The sequence below is a fragment of the Eptatretus burgeri genome, chromosome 1 (genome assembly GCF_056783735.1).
Source record: "Eptatretus burgeri isolate ZD-2024b chromosome 1, Ebu_testis_v1, whole genome shotgun sequence".
Classification (NCBI taxonomy): Eukaryota; Metazoa; Chordata; class Myxini; order Myxiniformes; family Myxinidae; genus Eptatretus; species Eptatretus burgeri.
The window spans coordinates 145,573,671-145,591,717 of record NC_140961.1 but is presented as its reverse complement, the minus strand read 5'-3'; the positions used below and the strand labels follow the sequence as shown (position 1 = coordinate 145,591,717).

At 40.9% G+C, this 18,047-nt stretch overlaps 1 protein-coding gene across 2 annotated transcripts in view; it reads right to left on the bottom strand.

Annotated features, from left to right (window-relative positions):
* The window catches only part of LOC147035690 (equilibrative nucleoside transporter 1-like), a 251,380-nt gene that overhangs the window by 126,665 nt on the left and 106,668 nt on the right, over window positions 1-18,047 (bottom strand). For both annotated transcript variants that reach the window (XM_085846842.1, XM_085846852.1), the window contains one exon: window positions 8,491-8,628. In XM_085846842.1, the coding sequence (XP_085702968.1) occupies window positions 8,491-8,628 (138 nt within the window). The remainder of the gene's footprint in view (window positions 1-8,490; window positions 8,629-18,047) is intronic.

The following is an 18,047-nucleotide window of genomic DNA, read 5'->3' as shown; positions in this document are numbered from 1 at the left end:
TGTGTAGCACCTGGGGATGGTTGATACATGACTTCCATTTTCTTTGTGCTGATCGTTAGACTGAAATTAGAAGATGCGACTGAAAGCATTCATGAGCGATTGTAAGCCCTCTTCGGTATGGGAAAATAATCCGCAATCATCGGCAAACAGGAGAACTCTGACAAGCAGGGCAATGGCTTTGGTTTTAGTCCGGAGTCGACGCAGATTGAAAATGCCACCATCCATTCTAAATTTTATGTGAACACCGTTGTCATTTGTTTTTCAAGGCTTCCTTGAGCATGGTTGCAAAGAACAGCACAAATAAGATAGCCACTACAACACATCCTCGCTTCACCCCATTTCTGATGTTGAATGCCTCAGAGAACTTACCATCAGCACACACTCTAGCTTGCATTCCATCACGTAGCTGTTGTAGCATTCTTACAAATTTATGTGGGCAGCCAATTTTGAGAATAAAGCCTGGTGTTTGCGCAGTGGTTAGGGCAGTGGCTTGGGACCCAAAAGGTCCTGAGTTCAAGCCCCATTGGGACACTGAATTAATATATGTATATGTATATGAATATGTATATTTGTGTGTATATATATGTATATTTGTGTGTATATATATATATATGTTGTTGTTCATCTTTCGGCTGCTCCCGTTAGGGGTCGCCACAGCGGATCATCCGTTATGATCCGCATACTGACTTGGCACAGGTTTTACGCCGGATGCCCTTCCTGACGCAACCCTGGTCGCCTCTTACGACACAGGGATCAGGATTTGGGTTTCGCCATGATTCCAGGCTGCTCTGCACCCTGCCCAGTGCAGAGCCCCCGTCCTCAAGCGATCCTCCAACCCAAGCCTCCGAGTAGCCGGATTACAGGCGCACGCCACTACGCCCGGTTGTATATATATGTATATATGTAAATATAAATATATATATATATATATATATATATATATATATATATATATATATATATATATATATATATATATATATATATATATATATATATATATATATATATATATATATATATATATATATATATATATATATATATATATATATATATATATATATATATATATATATACACCTGGTGTTTTGGCGCAGTGGTTAGGGCAGCGGCTTGGGATCCAAAAGGTCCTGAGTTCAATCCCCGTTGAGCCACTGAATTAATACACCAGGGGGTTCACTCAGCCTGTCATCCTTCCGAGGTCGGCGAAATGAGTACCAGTGTACTGGGCCTGTGTATACCCCGGTTAATATAGGTGTACCATATCCCTGTGTCGTAAGAGGCGACCAGGGTTGCGTCAGGAAGGGCATCCGGCGTAAAACATGTGCCAAATCACTATGCGGATCATACGGATGATCCGCTGTGGCGACCCCGAACGGGACCAGCCGAAAGAAGAAGAAGATATATATAATATACCAAGTCGAAAACACCAGGGGGTTGATTCAGCCTGCCATCCTTCCGAGGTCGGCGAAATGAGTACCAGTTGTACTGGGCCTGGTGTATGCCCCGGTTAGAATAGGTGTACCATATCCCTGTGTGTCATAAGAAGTGACCAGGGTTTCGTCAGGAAGGGCCTCCGGCGTAAAAACCTATGCCAAATCTTTATGCGGACAACAAAACGAATTTCCATACAGCATCGGTCGAGGCCCGGGTTAGCGAAATGGAGACGGTTGATCCGCTGTGGCGACCCCTAACGGGAGCTAGCCGGAAGAAGAAGAAGAAGAAGAAGAAGAAGAAGAAGAAGAAGAAGAAGAAGAAGAAGAAGAAGAAGAAGAAGAAGAAGAAGAAGAAGAAGAAGAAGAAGAAGCCAATTTTGAGAATAATTTGCCATAGAGCAACGCATGAAACTGTATCGAAAGCTTTAGTTAGGTCAACAAAAACTGCATTTACCCAATATTCTGCTCGATGCACTTCTCCTGAAGTTGGCGGGTTGAGAACACCATATCCGTGGTACCACGGTTACCTCGAAAACCACACTACGACTCTGAAACATTTTCGTCTAAAATTGAATTTACGAGACGTATCTGAAGAAATTTAGTTAGTATTTTGGGGCATAAACTTAAGAGGGAAATTCCTCTATGATTTCCACATTCTGAACGGCTGCCCTTCCATTTGAAGATAGTAACAATGAGAGCATCATTCAGTTGTTGGGGCACTTCTTAATCTCGCCAAATATGACAATAGAGGCTGTGCAGATGTGTGATTAGAACTTCGCCACCATGTTTAAAAATATCAGCAGGAATCCCATCCTCACCAGGTGACTTGCCATTTGATAACTAATTGATAGCCTTTCAAATTTATTGTTCAGTTGGTTCATTTGCAAGATGCTGAATCACAGGTTGTTGAGGCAGTTGGTCTATTCTGCGCTGATCAACATGCGATGTTCTGTTGAGGAGCTCGTTAAAATGTTGCTGCCAGCGATCTCTGCCTGGTTGGATAACAATTTTCTACCGTCTTGAGATAGCAGGGGGCACCACCACGTGCAGAAGGGCCATACAGTTATTTTATGGCATCATAGCAATTGTTAGAGTCATTACGATCTGCCAATTGTTGTATTTCCTGCGCTTTTTGGGACAGCCACTGGTCTTTCAACTAGCGCCTTTCATTTTGCAGCCACCTTTGACAAAGTTAGAGCTTCAATTTCGATGATCATGTGTTACTGGATAGCCATGCTCTAAATGCTTCGTTTTTGTTGTCAATTATCCTCTGAATAATTACCGAATTATCTGAGAACCAGTCAGGTTGTTTTCTGGTTTTCAGTCCAAGCATCATCTTACATGTGTTGTAGACCGTGCCACACAGGATATTCCATTCATTGGACACTGTGCCATTTGGATCTATTGAGTTTACAGTAAGCTGACCATTTATCTTTTTGGCCAACTGGTGTCGCATTTCTGCTGACCTTCGAGTCGAAACATTCAACTTTATTACTGCCTTAAAACTGGACTTTTTGATCTTTGGTCGAATGACCATCTTTAATTTCATTCGAATCATTCTGTGATTGGCTGACCCTCAGCACCACACAACTTTTGTGATAGTCACATATTTGCAATCACAACTTCGTACGATTGCATAGTCGATCATGTGCCAATGTTTTGCTCAAGGATGCATCCAGGTTGTTTTGTGTGCCATAGGTAGCTGAAACAGTGTTGGTAATAGTCAGCCCATATTCTTTACATTTTGATAGTAGTAATAGATCGTTGGAATTTAGCTTGCCAATTCCATGCCGACCAAGTGTTTCAGGCCATGCTGCGTGATTTGTTCCAACCCGAGTGTTTAAATCACCAAGGAGGACAATTTTGTCATCCTTTGGGATTTGCCGCAGCAATTCCTCGAGCTGATTATAAAAAGCTTCCTTCATGACATTATCATTTGTCATGGTGGGGGCATACGCACTGATGATATTTGCACTTCTCTTTTTGCTGATTGGGAGTCTAACAGACATCAACCGCTCACTTATTGCTTTCGGTATGCTTGACAGGTTCTTCACAATCGTATATCTTATAGCAAAAACGACCCCGTGCATCCGTTTTTCTGTTGATGGCAAAGCACTTCAGTAAAAAAGTATAACTGGATGTATTTTCACATATTTCGCCAGTGTCTGCAAATCGGGTTTCACTCAGTGCTGCAATATCGATACTATATATATATATATATATATATATATATATATATATATATATATATATATATATATATATATATATATATATATATATATATATATGTATATACATATATATATATATATATATATATATATATATATATATATATGTATATATATATATATATATATATATATATATATATATATATATATATGTATATATATATATATATATATATATATATATATATATATATATATATGTATATATGTATATATGTATATATATATATATATATATATATATATATATATATATATATATATGTATATATATATATATGTATATATGTATATATATATATATATATATATATATATATATATATATATATATATATATATATATATATATATATATATATATATGTATATATATATATATATATATGTATATATATATATATATATATATATATATGTGTATATATATATATATATATATATATATGTATATATATATATATGTATATATATATATATATATATATATATATATATATATGTATATATATATATATATATATATATATATATATGTATATATATATATATATATATATATATATATATGTGTATATATATATATATATATATATATATATATATATATATATATATGTATATGTATATATGTATATGTATATATATATATACATATACATATACATATATATACATATATACATATATACATATATATATATATATATATGTATATATGTATATATGTATATATATATATATATATATGTATATATATATATATATATATATATATATATATATATATATATATATATATATATATATATATATATATGTATATGTATATATATATATATATATATATATATATATATATATATATATATATATGTATATATGTATATATATATATATATATATATATATATATATATGTATATAATATATATATATATATATATATATATATATGTATATATGTATATATATATATATATATATATATATATATATATATATATATATGTATATATATATATATATATATATATATATATATATATATATATATATATGTATATATATATATATATATATATATATATATATATATATATATATATATATATATATATATATATATATATATATATATACATGCAAGAGTTCGAGGTTGGAGCACCCAACTTATGTGCTGCCGGACTGCCTTATTGCTCCATGGTAAGCAGAACGACCAATTTCTCAGGCCGCCAACATGTAGGGTTGTGATTATGACTTGGACAATATCCGTTGCCTGACGCTTCACCATGTCCCCATCGCCGTAGGACTTTTTCCGGTTGAATTCGACCTCTGTTTCAATCGCATCAATTTCGTTCTGTCCATATTCTTGTTGCATTACATTTATGCAAACAACAAAAAAAAAGAATCAGTGAATGTACTCCTAATCTTAAAACAGAATAGATGTTGAATGGAAGATTTCACTCAAAGAAACCACTTAATATATCTCACCTTAAAAGAAGATGCCATCATGGTAAACTGAAGCAATCCACTTACACATGGAATTTGGGCATTCTCGAAGGAAAGTCACGATAACTATGACTCATTTTTCAGAAACCAAATGGCGATACTGCTGCCGATAGGAATAATTTGTTGAATGATAATGTCAAGGTGAAACATCTTTGGGTTTCTCTGGATGGAAAATTTTATCCACAAGACAGAAAAAATTTCAGACTGATCAGACAAATCAACTTAACACATAATTCACCAGCCTCAGTGGCTGCAGGGGCATTCCCTTCATAAAAGTCCCTGTAGTGCCCATCTTGTTTACCCTGTGTACCCTGCGCAATCCTTCTCTCTTTCCCAGATCTCCTCATGTCTCTGTTCCATGCTGTATTTTTCCTTCTCTCTTCCACCCCTCTTGTCTCCTGCTGCCCTTGTTGTATGTTCTGTGTGTAAGCTTTCATACGAGCCTCAACAGTGTATACAAAAAAAACATATGCAATTATGACGTCATAATGAAGCCACCTATTACATCATCAAAAAATCACACTTATTTCACATGGTATTAATTGACATTTGCCAAGTTTCAATTTCTTCCAGGGAGTAGTTCCAGAGATGCAGAGGTCCAACGTTTGTCCTTTTTTCCAACATGGCTGCCAAACCACATGAGCTATGACGTCATCATTAGTATTATTATTAAAACATTTTAGATGAGCAGTTACACCGATGGTGAAAATGTCGTGTCGATTGGATAAGCAGTTGCAAAGAAAAAGAGACAATTTGCATGGACGGATGCACATGTGGACAAAAGGAAAAAACAAAAACATAATGCCACTTGCTACTTCATTAGCAGAGGCAAGAAGTTGCTAAAAACACAAAAACAAACAGGGGTTGAAAACAATATACCAAAGGAAACCCCCCAACACCACAAGCAAAAAGGTGAGCTCAGGTGCATCCAGTTTCCTTTGATCATCCTTGAGATGTCTCTACAACTTTATTGGAATCCACTGTGGCCAATTTAACAGATTTGACATGATTTAGAAAGAAATGCACTTTTCTATATAAGGTCCCGTGTTTGGCAGTGCATGTCAGAGCAGAAACTTCACCATGAAGTCCAAGGAACTGTCCATAGAACTCTGAGATAGAATTGTGAGGAGGCATAGATCTGGGGAAGGGTATTCAACAATTTCTAGAGTGTTGAAAGTTCCCAAAAGCACAGTGAGCCCCATCATTAGGAAATGGAAAGAATATGGAACTACCCAGGCTCTACCTATAGCTGGACATTCAACTAAACTGAGCAACTGGGAAAGATGGACCTTGGTCACGGAGATGACCAAAACACAATGACCACTCTGACAGAAATACCGAGTTTCTTGGCTGAAATGTGAGAACCTGCTGGAAGGACAACAGTCTCTGCAGCAATTCACATATCTCAGCTTTATGGGAGAGTGCTAGATGGAAGGCACTCCTGAGAAAAAAGCACATGACAGCATGCTTGGAGTTAGCAAAATGGCACGTAAAAGACTGAGAGCATGAGGAAAAAGATTCTGTGGTCTGCTGGGACGAAAATTGAACTATTTGGCCTGAATGCAAAGCAATACTCCTGGCAGAAATTGAGCACAGCTCATCATCCATCTCACATCATGAATACCGTCAAGCATAGTGGTGGCATCATCATGCTAAGGGGATGATTTTCAGTGGCAGGGACTGGAAGACTTGTAAGGATACAGGGAACAATGAATGGAGTCAAATGCAATTGCTATTACAAAGGGGGTAGACATTTATCCAAGCAAGATATTCCATTTTTGTATTTTTAATTAATTTCCTGAAATTTGAAGAATTTGCTTTTCACTTGCAAAGTTGTGGGTTATGAGGTGTAAAGAAAGGTGGAAAAAGTCTGATTTGATGCAATTTTATGTTTATGCATCATAGTGAAACTCCAGTTATTGTTGGGATAATCAAATATCATCATCATAGTCATCATCATCATCATGTGTACTCTATCCAAAGTCAGGTCCTTGGCACATTGTCTTCTCCATATCTCTCTGTCCTGTGCCAGTCTTTTAATTTTCCAATAACTTCTTCAACTTTCGATTCATACACGATTAATATTCTCTTCCTTCCTCCTCTTTTTCTTTTTCCCTGAAATCTTCCCTCCATAGAATCTCTGACTCATCAATTTCCTCTTAGGATGTGCCCTGCCCAATTCATAATTACATTCAACAAATTTCTTTGTTCATTCACTGGACTCAACACTTCATCATTACCCTACACACAAAGCAAAAAGCTACGTTAAGCAATTGGTTCACAATATCTATCCATCCGTGCATCCATCCACAAACATCAGTTTATGATCGAGGGACAAATTAATTTCAATTAAATGTTATATTTTGAACAGGAATCGGAACAAGAATCGGAAACGAACATGCAGTTTTGCAGTACTTTGGCTCTGAATTTGGCCCGATTGTCCAATTGTGGAGAGGAGTGAGATAATTGTTTTACTCTGCCTGTCAGGCAGTCAAACAAAATTGAAAATCTTTCCAAATAGGAAATTTACTGTTTTTCAGGGCATCAAAAGGACTCAAACAACAGACACCAATAAGTAAAGTAAAGTGTTCGATCCGGTGGTGTAATAGCCACTGTTACAATGGCGGTAAACTTCCAGAATTTATTTTATACACGACCTTTACAATTTTTATTCCATTTCAATTTATTTGTGTACATAAGCACTGTATAACACAAATCACCTTCATATTGCTTCCAAAAACGTCCATTTTTGGAGTACTTGGACATGTTATAGGAGGTGGTGGGTAAGACTGCATCATCGGTGCTAAACATCCTGAATTATTTTATACATTTAAAATCATTATTATATTTAAATTTAGTTATACACCTAACACTACCTGGGGTAAAGTGTTCTATGAACTCTCTTGTTTGTTCCCTTTTCTGTCCTGTTGATCTTTTCCATTCTCCTCCAAACTTGTTTTAGTGCGATTGACCAAGTTGGTCTCCTCTATCCATGAAGTTCAAATGTTACATTCATAAACAATAACACTCCAAATAATGATATTTTCAAGTCACTTCCTATGTTGTTTATTCAGTTTTCCAGTTAACAACCGTCTCTTCATATTAAATTCCGTCTTTCCATTTGCTATCCTTCTAATATCTTTGTACCACTTCCATTTGCAGATATTATACTACCTAAATACTTACATTCTTGCACCCTTTTTCGTTATTTTAATTCTTTGAATGTGTAAATAATTATTGGTGATCAAATCACAAAAGCAAAACACCAAATAGATGTTTCAATACAAAGTTTTCTTTCTTACATATAAGCAGAGTGATGATCTTGGATAAAGCAGCAAATATTCCTGCCATTCCTTGGCCACTCAGGAATGGCACAGTGTACTCTTGTGGAAGGACCCCCACAATAGAAGACACACTGCTACTCAGCACAGCAACAAATGCTGTAAAGGAAATGTTGCAAATGAAAGGATTACCAGTGTAAAGGATGGTTGAAGAAGATATGTGTGAGGAAGCCTTTTGGTCCATCATGCCTGAAATTTATCCACATCCCTTCAACAAACATTGAAGTTTACATATTTTCCGAACATTGATGTATTAACGGCATCCTTACAATTACCTTGATATAAAACCAGATGGTATTCATAGAATACATAAACCGCAGTCTTGAGAAGGAATTGGTGCGAGCCAACTCTTCTGTTTATTTATTTTTTTATAGCTGGGAATTATGCTTTGTTTAATTCACCATGAAATTTCAAAATGGGAGGCATCATCTAAGTAATGTGTGCTACATCAAAATGTCATGTAACATGTGGTAAAGTTTCAATTTCCTCTGCCGAATGCTTTTCAATGTACGCTTTTAACAAAATACAGAAATATCCGATATATGTGTGGCAAGTGTATGTACGCTACCTATCACTTAACCCCATGTTTCGCTTAGCGAATGCACAGTAATGACATACACTACATGGCCAAAAGTATTCAGACTCCCCTACTAATTTGGGGATTCGATTATTTCAGCCTCAACCATTGCTGACAGGTGTATAAAATGAAGCACACAGCCATGCAATCTCCATCGACAAACATTGGCAGTAGAATGTGCCATACTGAAGAGCTCATTGGCTTTCAACGTGGCACCATAATCGGGTACCACCTATCCAACAAGTCAATGAGTCAAATTTCTGCCTGAGAGGATGAGAATCTGCCTGAGAATCCCCTACTAGAGCTGCCCTGGTTAAATGTAAGTGCTGCCATTGTGAAATGAAAACATCTAGGAGCAACAACAGCTCAGCCGCAAAGTGGTATGCCAAACAAGCTCACAGAAGCTCGACCACTGAGTGCTGAAGCACATAGCACGGAAAAATTGTCTGTCATCAGTTGCAACACTCACGAATGAGTTCCAAACTGACTCTGCAAGCAACATCAGCACAAGCACAGTTCTTCGAGAGCTTCATGAAATGGGTTTCCATGGCCGAGCAGCCACACACAAGCCAAAGATCACCATGTGCAATGCCAAGTATCACAAGGAGTGGTGTAAAACTCACTGCCAATGGAATCTGGAGCAGATGAAATACGTTCTCTGGAGTGATGAATCACGCTTCCCCATCTGGCAGTCAGACGGATGAATCTGGGTATGGCGGTTTCCAGGAGAACGCAACCTGCCTGAATGCATCATGGAAACTGCAAAGTTTGATGGAGGAGGAATAATGGTCTGGGCTGTTTTTCATGGTTTGGGCTATGCCCCAAAGTTCAAATGAATGGAAATCTTAATGATACAGCATACAATGACATTCCAGATGATTCTGTGCTTCCAACTTTGTAGCAACAGTTTGGGGAAGGTCCTGTCCTGCTTCAGCATGATAATGCCCCCGTGCACAAAACGAGGTCCATATAGAAATGGTTTGTCGAGATGGGTGTGGAAGAACTTGACTGGCCTGCACAGAACCCTGACCACAACCCCCATCAAACACATATTGGGATGAATTGGAACGCCGATTGCAAACCAGACCTCATCGCCCATCATCAGTGTACGACCTTACTTATGTTCTTGTGGCAGAATGGAAGCAAATCTCCGCAGCAATGTTCCAACGTCTAGAAGAAAACCTTCCCAAGAGAGAGGAGGCTGTTATAGCAGCAAAGGGGAGACCAACTGCCTTTTAATGCCCATGATTTTGGAATAAGATGTTGAACGAGCAGGTGTCCACATACTTTTGTCCATGTAATGTATATTGGCACATATCTGTGGTGTCGACTTTGTGCGCCAATGTCCTTCAGCATACTGCTGTCTGCACTCCCTTCTCTACTTTGGTATCCTTCACACCACAATTCACTTTGAGATCAAAATGTCTCTTTTGGTTCCTTAATGCCTCCATCTTGGCATTTCAAAATTTTGTGCAGTTGTTGTTCCAGTTCTGCACTTTCTGTCCTGAGTTTGAAGATCTTGAATTGGGGAATGACATGCACATGACATGGGTGATGCGATAGCAGCTTGAATTATCACAGAATTATCATCACTTCCGGTTCTGGGTTTGGAGCAACGGCAGGTTCTCTCAGGGTTCTCTGACGAATTTCTCAAAGTTAAGTTTCCGGTCGTTATTTGTCCCGTTTTAACTGTTTATTTCGTCACCTTCATGCTTTGTTTGTGCTCCTAGTTCAGTTTTGTTTCAAAAATCATGCTATTTTTGTAAGTTTTTGTCGACATTGTCTCACCAGGTTCCTTGAGGCCGACCTGTCGGTCCTCTCGAGGTGTACTGTGGTTTTTATTTGTATTCTCTCCCTATTACACTCAATTCCTATTTTACCCACTTTCCCAACCCCCCACCCCCCCCCCCACCATCGATCCCCTCACAACTAAACACTTTGTTGTCTTAAATGAATATATATGTATGTATATATATATATATATATATATATATATATATATATATATATATATATATATATATATATATATATATATATCTTCTTCTTCCTCTTTCGGCTTGCTCCTGTTAGGGGTCGCCACAGCGGACCAACCGTCTCCATTTCGCTCTATCCTCCACATCTTCCATTGACACTCCAACCACCCGCATGTCCGCCCTCACCGCATGCATGAACCTCTTCTTTGGCCTTCCTCTTCTCCTCCTGCCTGGCGGCTCCATCTTCAACATCCTTCTCCCGATATACTCCGTTTCCCTCCTGTGCACATGTTCAAACCATCTCAATCTCGCCTCTCTCACTTTGTCTCCAAACCGTCCTACCTGCGCTGTCCCTCTAATATACTCATTTCTTATCCTATCCATCCTCATCACTCCCAACGAGAATCGCAGCATCTTTAACTCTGCCACCTCCAGCTCCGCTTCCTGTCTTTTTGTTGGCGCCACCGCCTCCAAACCATACAACATAGCTGGTCTCACTACCGTCTTGTATACTTTCCCCTTCACTCTTGCAGCTACCCTTCTGTCACAAATCACTCCTCCAACTTTTCTCCACCCACTCCATCCTGCCTGCACTCTCTTTTTCACTTCTCTCCCACACTCTCCGTTACTTTGGACAGTTGATCCCAAGTATTTAAACCAATCCACCTTCCCCACCTCAACTCCTTGCAACCGCACCATACCACCACCCTCCCTCTCATTTACGCTCATGTAATCCGTCTTACTCCGACTGACTAACATTCCCCTTCTCTCCAGTGCATACCTCCACCTCTCAAGGCTCGATTCAGCCTGCTCCCTACTCTCCCTACAGATCATGATGTCATCCGCGAACATCATAGTCCATGGAGACTCCAGTCTGATCTCGTCCGTCAACCTGTCCATCACCATTGCAAACAGGAAAGGGCTCAGAGTCGATTTTTGGTGCAATCCCACTTTAACCTTAAACCGGTCCGTCATTCCTACCGCACACCTCACCGCTGTCACACTGTCCTCATACATATCCTGCACGATCCTCACATACTGCTCCACCACTCCCGACTTCCTCATACAATGCCACAACTCCTCTCTTGGCACCCTATCATAAGCGTTCTCTAAATCCACAAACACACAATGTAACTCTTTCTGGCCTTCCCTATACTTCTCCATCAACATTCTCAAAGCAAACATCGCATCAGTGGTGCTCTTTCCTGGCATAAACCCATATTGCTGCTCACAGATCGTCACCTCTCCTCTCAACCGAGCTTCCACTACTCTTTGCCACAACTTCATGGTGTGGCTTAACAACTTTATCCCTCTGTAATTTCCACAGCTCTGCACATCACCCTTATTCTTGAAAATCGGAACCAGTACACTTAATCTCCACTCCTCCGGCATCCTCTCACTTTCCAAGACTTTATTAAACAATCTGGTTAACAACCCCACTGCCATCTCTCCGAAGCACTTCCATGCCTCCACTGGTATACAATCTGGGCCAACCGCCTTCCCACTTTTCATCTTCTTCATAGCAGTCCTAACTTCATCCTTACTGATCCACCCCACTTCCAGATTCACTATCTCCACCTCTTCCAACCTTCTCTCTCTCACATTTTCTTCATTCATCAGCTCCTCAAAGTACTCCATCCACCTTCTCAACACACTCTCCTCGCTCGTCAGCACATTCCCATTTGCGTCCTTTATCACCCTAACCTGCAGCACATCCTTCCCAGCTCGGTCCCTCTGTCTTGCCAATCGGTATAAATCCTTTTCCCCTTCTTTTGTATCCAACTTCTCATACATCTCGTCATATGCCTTTTCCTTGGCCTTTGCCACCTCTCTTTTTGCTTTTCGACGCCACTCCTTGTACTCCTGCCGACTTTCTTCATCTCTCTGACTATCCTACTTCTTTTTCGCCAACCCCTTCTTCCTTATACTTTCCTGTACTTCCTCATTCCACCACCAAGTCTCCTTATCTCCCTTCCTCTGTCCAGATGTCACACCAAGTACCTTCCCAGCTATCTCCCTCACAACTTCTGCTGTCGTTGCCCAATCATCCCACCCATCTTTACCACCATCCAACGCCTGTCTCACCTCCTCCCTAAATTTCACGCAACAGTCTTCCTCCTTCAGCTTCCACCATCTGGTCCTTGGTTCAGCCCTCACTCTCTTCCTCAACCTCACCTCTAAAGTCATCCTACAGACCACCAATCGATGCTGTCGAGCTACACTCTCCCCTGCCACAACCTTACAGTCACTAATCTCTTTCAGGTTGCATTTCCTACTTAAGATGTAATCCACCTGTGTGCACTTTCCTCCACTCTTGTATGTCACCCTGTGTTCCTACTTCTTCTTGAAATACGTATTTACCACTGCCATTTCCATTCTTTTTGCAAACTCTACCACCATTTGCCCTTCCACATTTCTCTTGTTGAGACCGTACCTCCCCATCACCTCCTCATCCTCTTTATTCCCTTCCCCAACATGTCCATTGAAATCTGCTCCAATCACCACTCTTTCATCCTTGGATACACTCTCCACCACTTCATCCAACTCACTCCAGAAATCTTCTTTATATTCCATCTCACACCCCATATGTGGGGCATATGCACTGATGACATTCATCATCACCCCTTCAATTTCCAACTTCACACTCATCACTCGGTCAGACACTCTCCTCACCTCCAATAACCTCGTGACATAATATTCCTTCAGGATTATCCCGACACCATTTCTCCTCCCATCCACACCATGGTAGAACAGTTTGAAACCACCTCCAATGCTCCTCGCCTTACTCCCCATCCACTTGGTCTCTTGTACACACAGTATGTCCACCTTTCTTCTCTCCATCATATCAGCCAACACTCGCCCTTTGCCAGTCATCGTCCCAACATTCAGAGTTCCAACTCTCACCTCCACACTTCTACCCTTCCCCCTCTCCCACTGCCTCCGGACTCGCCTTCCCCGTCTCCTTCTCCTCCTTCGCTCAGCAGTAGCACAATTTCCACTGGTACCCTGCTGACCTCCGGTCGTTGGTAACCCGGGCCTCGACCGATCCGGTATGGAAATTCGTTTTGTTGTCCGCATAATGATTTGGCATAGGTTTTTTTACGCCGGATTCCCTTCCTGACGCAACCCTGGTTGCCTCTTACGACACACAGGGATATGGTACACCTATTCTAACCGGGGCATACACCAGGCCAAGTACAACTGGTGCTCATTTCGCCGACCTCGGAAGGATGGCAGGCTGAGTCAAGCCCCTGGTGTTTTCGACTTGGTTTTTATATATATATATATATATATATATATATATATATATATATATATATATATATATATATATATATATATATATATATATATATATATATATATATATATATATTGTTGTGGTTGACGAAATTCGCAAACCACCATTCAGGTCCCTTAGGTGAGATATCTCGGTAAGTATATGTGTAGTTAGGCCCAAACCCGTTGTTTCGAGGGAATAAATGTCATTCAGTCCGGCTGCGAATCTTCAGGATAGCCGTTTTTCTTTTACTATCTTTATTGTGGACCAGCCGCCATTACTACCACCACCAACCACGTCTCAACAGCCATCACACAACAACCACCAACCACAACGCCGCTTCACAACAACAGCCACGACCTTTACCGTCACAACTCGCCACCATCGCATCACCACCATTCTTGCACCACTTGTGGGCACCGATACTGGACTCGTGCAAGGCGCGCACTGAGCAGCGTGTTCAGAAACATCACAGACTTTCCGAAGAAAACGGATCAAAAACGACTCATGCCCACTTCTGTTCCGTCCTATCGGTGAGCGTGGGGCGATTTGGCCCCGCCTCCAGGGCGTTGGAGTGTGGTCGCTATATGCAAATTCATGGATCAAAAAGCATTCATGCCCACTTTTCCTCGGTCCAATGGGGAGCCAGTTAGAGGTGAAGGGTCGGAGGTAAAGGGTCAAAGGTGAAGGGGCGAAGCCACAGGGCATATAAGGGGCCGCGTTCGTCAGTCGAGTTGAGTTGGGAGTTCGCGGAGCCAGTGAAGAGTTGGAACGAGTCAAGAGAGGAGACGGAGAGGGCGATCGGACGAAGCTGTGGAGAGGCGGCGGCGGCGAAGGCAGTTGAGGGGGTGCTCGCGTCGGATTCGGGGAACTGCGGAGGGAGAGGCCGGCGGCGCGACCGAGGTCGTGGTGGAGACGCTCGTCGCGGGACCCGAGACAGGGAGATATCCTCCATCCCCCGAGCATCAACAACCCCCCCTCCTGTTTCCCCCCGCGCTGAGATAGTGCGACAAGGGGGCCCCTTTCCCACCCCCCTACGAGACACCGTCCGCGAGGCCCGCGGAGTTTGGGCGCCACCGCCACTTTGCGTCTCATCATCAGACGGGTAGGCCCGACGCGGTCTCGGCCCCAGGCCCGCCTACCCCCCTCATCCTTGAGGGTGGTCTTTTTCTTTTGCTTTGGGTATATGTGTTGTCGGCGCCGTCTGTGAAGTAAAATTGTATAAGTGTTGCCGTGTGCTCGGTAGTCGGATAGCTCTGCATTGTCTTCTTCTTTTATATTTGCTTTTTTGTGTAATATTGTGTGTTTCTTCTCCTTTTACATTTGCTTTTGGTGTAATTGTATATGTGTGCTTTCCGTTCATCGCAAAATAAATGTTCTTATTGTTGAACTGTTTTCCCGTTTCGCTTCGTCTTTTCTTTCATTGAATCTCCATCTTGCTTCACGTAAAGGGTTGGTCGTGGGCTAAAACGCCCGATAATTAATCGATCCGTCGAGGCCGACGAATAACACTGCTCGGTTATCCCGATAGTACGGAACGGGTCGCTTAAAGTGGCCCGTGTCCGAAGTCGACCTGCGGTGAGGTGCGATCGCCCGGTCTACCCTCCGTGTGGGTACTTAGGTAGGTCGAATTTGGCGAGCAACCCTATCCCACGCGGGGGCCGATTGGCACGATCGTGGTGAGACCGAAAGGTCCACCCGTGACTAGTTCCCGGCGTTAGTCCGAAAGGGTCACGACTGGATTGTCCGTCCGGTGGGCGACGTGCCGCGATTCGAGTTACGTGACCGTCCGCACGCCGGCGGGCGCGAATCCGCAACAATATATATATATATATATATATATATATATATATATATATATATATATATATATATATATATATATATATATATATATATATATGTATGTATATATATATATATATGTATGTATATATATATATATATATATATATATATATATATATATATATATATATATATATATATATATATATATATATATATATATATATATATATATATATATATATATATTTCTTTCTCCATGAATCCCCATGAGTCCTGAACCATATTCTTCTTCTTCCTTCTGCCGGTACACCATCTTTCTTCTACTTGAGCTGACCCACTCTCACCATTACCTTCATGATTTCTTCTGACAACCTTCCATTCGCGAATTTTCCCGAATCTTTAAAAATCTATAAAAAATAATAACTTTCCTTGTATCCTTCCAAACAATGCACCTCATGTAACCATGCATCTCTCCACCCTCTTCCTGATACTTTTCATCAATCCATCAGCTTAAGTCTGCATTTACCATTCCAAATTCACCATAAAACCTCCACGATTTCACTTCAACCTTTCCTTTTCCGAATCCGACGCAATCCTTATTCAAAATAAATAAATTCACTTTTGACTGTGCAGCTCCCATAGCCACATGCTTCTCCCGTAACCAAGTGATCTGTTTAAACCCTTTGCGTTGACCGATCCAAATTCACCATTCACCGCACGATCTTTTCTTCAACCTTTCCTTTACCTAATCTGATGAAAACTCTCTAAAAAAATTATAATAATAAAAAAACGATCTCTTATAATGCTTCATCTTCCTCTTTCATATGTGTGGTTCTCGTGACTGTATCATAATTCACGACTCTTTTTCTATTTCCACAGACCGCACTCAATTCGACCTTTCTTTCATACCTTATCTTAAAACTCCAACGGTTACAAGGTTTCTTCTCCCCATTCCCTTAATTCGCCGTTATTGCATCCCTCAATAAATGTCTTTTGTCACATTTCTGACCAAAAAAATAAAAAACCTCCAGTTTGCAAGAATGTTCACTTTCCATAAGCCATTCTTTTTTTTCCAACTTCAGTGCCAACTCACCCCTCTCACCCCTCCCTCTCAAAGCAACCATCACAATCTTCTACCTCCAAGCTTCCATCTTACCTTTCTCAAAAACTCCCCCCTCACATTTCACCCTCAACTCTCCCCACTCACCCTTCTCCCACCATTCAACCCCTTCACTCCCCCTTCTCAAAGTTGCCCCCCTCACATGCTGCCTCCTTCCCCTGCTCTCTCACTTCCATCTCATCACTCGACCTCCTCAAATCCTCAACTGTCTTCTGCCCCTCGCTTTCCCCCCCCCCTTTATCCCAGCAACACAGAGCCTTTTCGCCGCCTCATCCAACCCCCTCCCCTAGCTCTTCTGCAACCCCTCACACTCTTTCAACAACTCTCCTTACCTCCCACCCCTACTCCCTTGTCCTGCATTACCCCTCCCCTCCCATCCCCTGCACCCAAAGTCTCCTCCACACCCTCTTCAGAAATAGTGAGGACCTCACATATTTGGGGCCTTCGCTCAATCTTTCCATACAGGTTGCCACTAACAAGCCAGACATAATCTGCCTTCCAGAAACTTTCCTCCGTCAAGACGTCTCTGACTCCCAAGTATCTCTCCCTGGTTACTCCCTCCTCCGGTGTGACAGAACTGAGCCTCGTCCTAGTGGAGGAGTTGCTCTCTTCATAAAAGACTCTATTCCTCACTCTCCATGCACTGCCCTCACTCCCCCAGACTCCCAGGAATACCTCTGGCTATGGCTTCCCCTCAACTCCCAACTCATGTTTTTATGTGTACTGTACTGTCCACCAAACAGTGACTCCATTTACACCTCACCATCCAAAAAC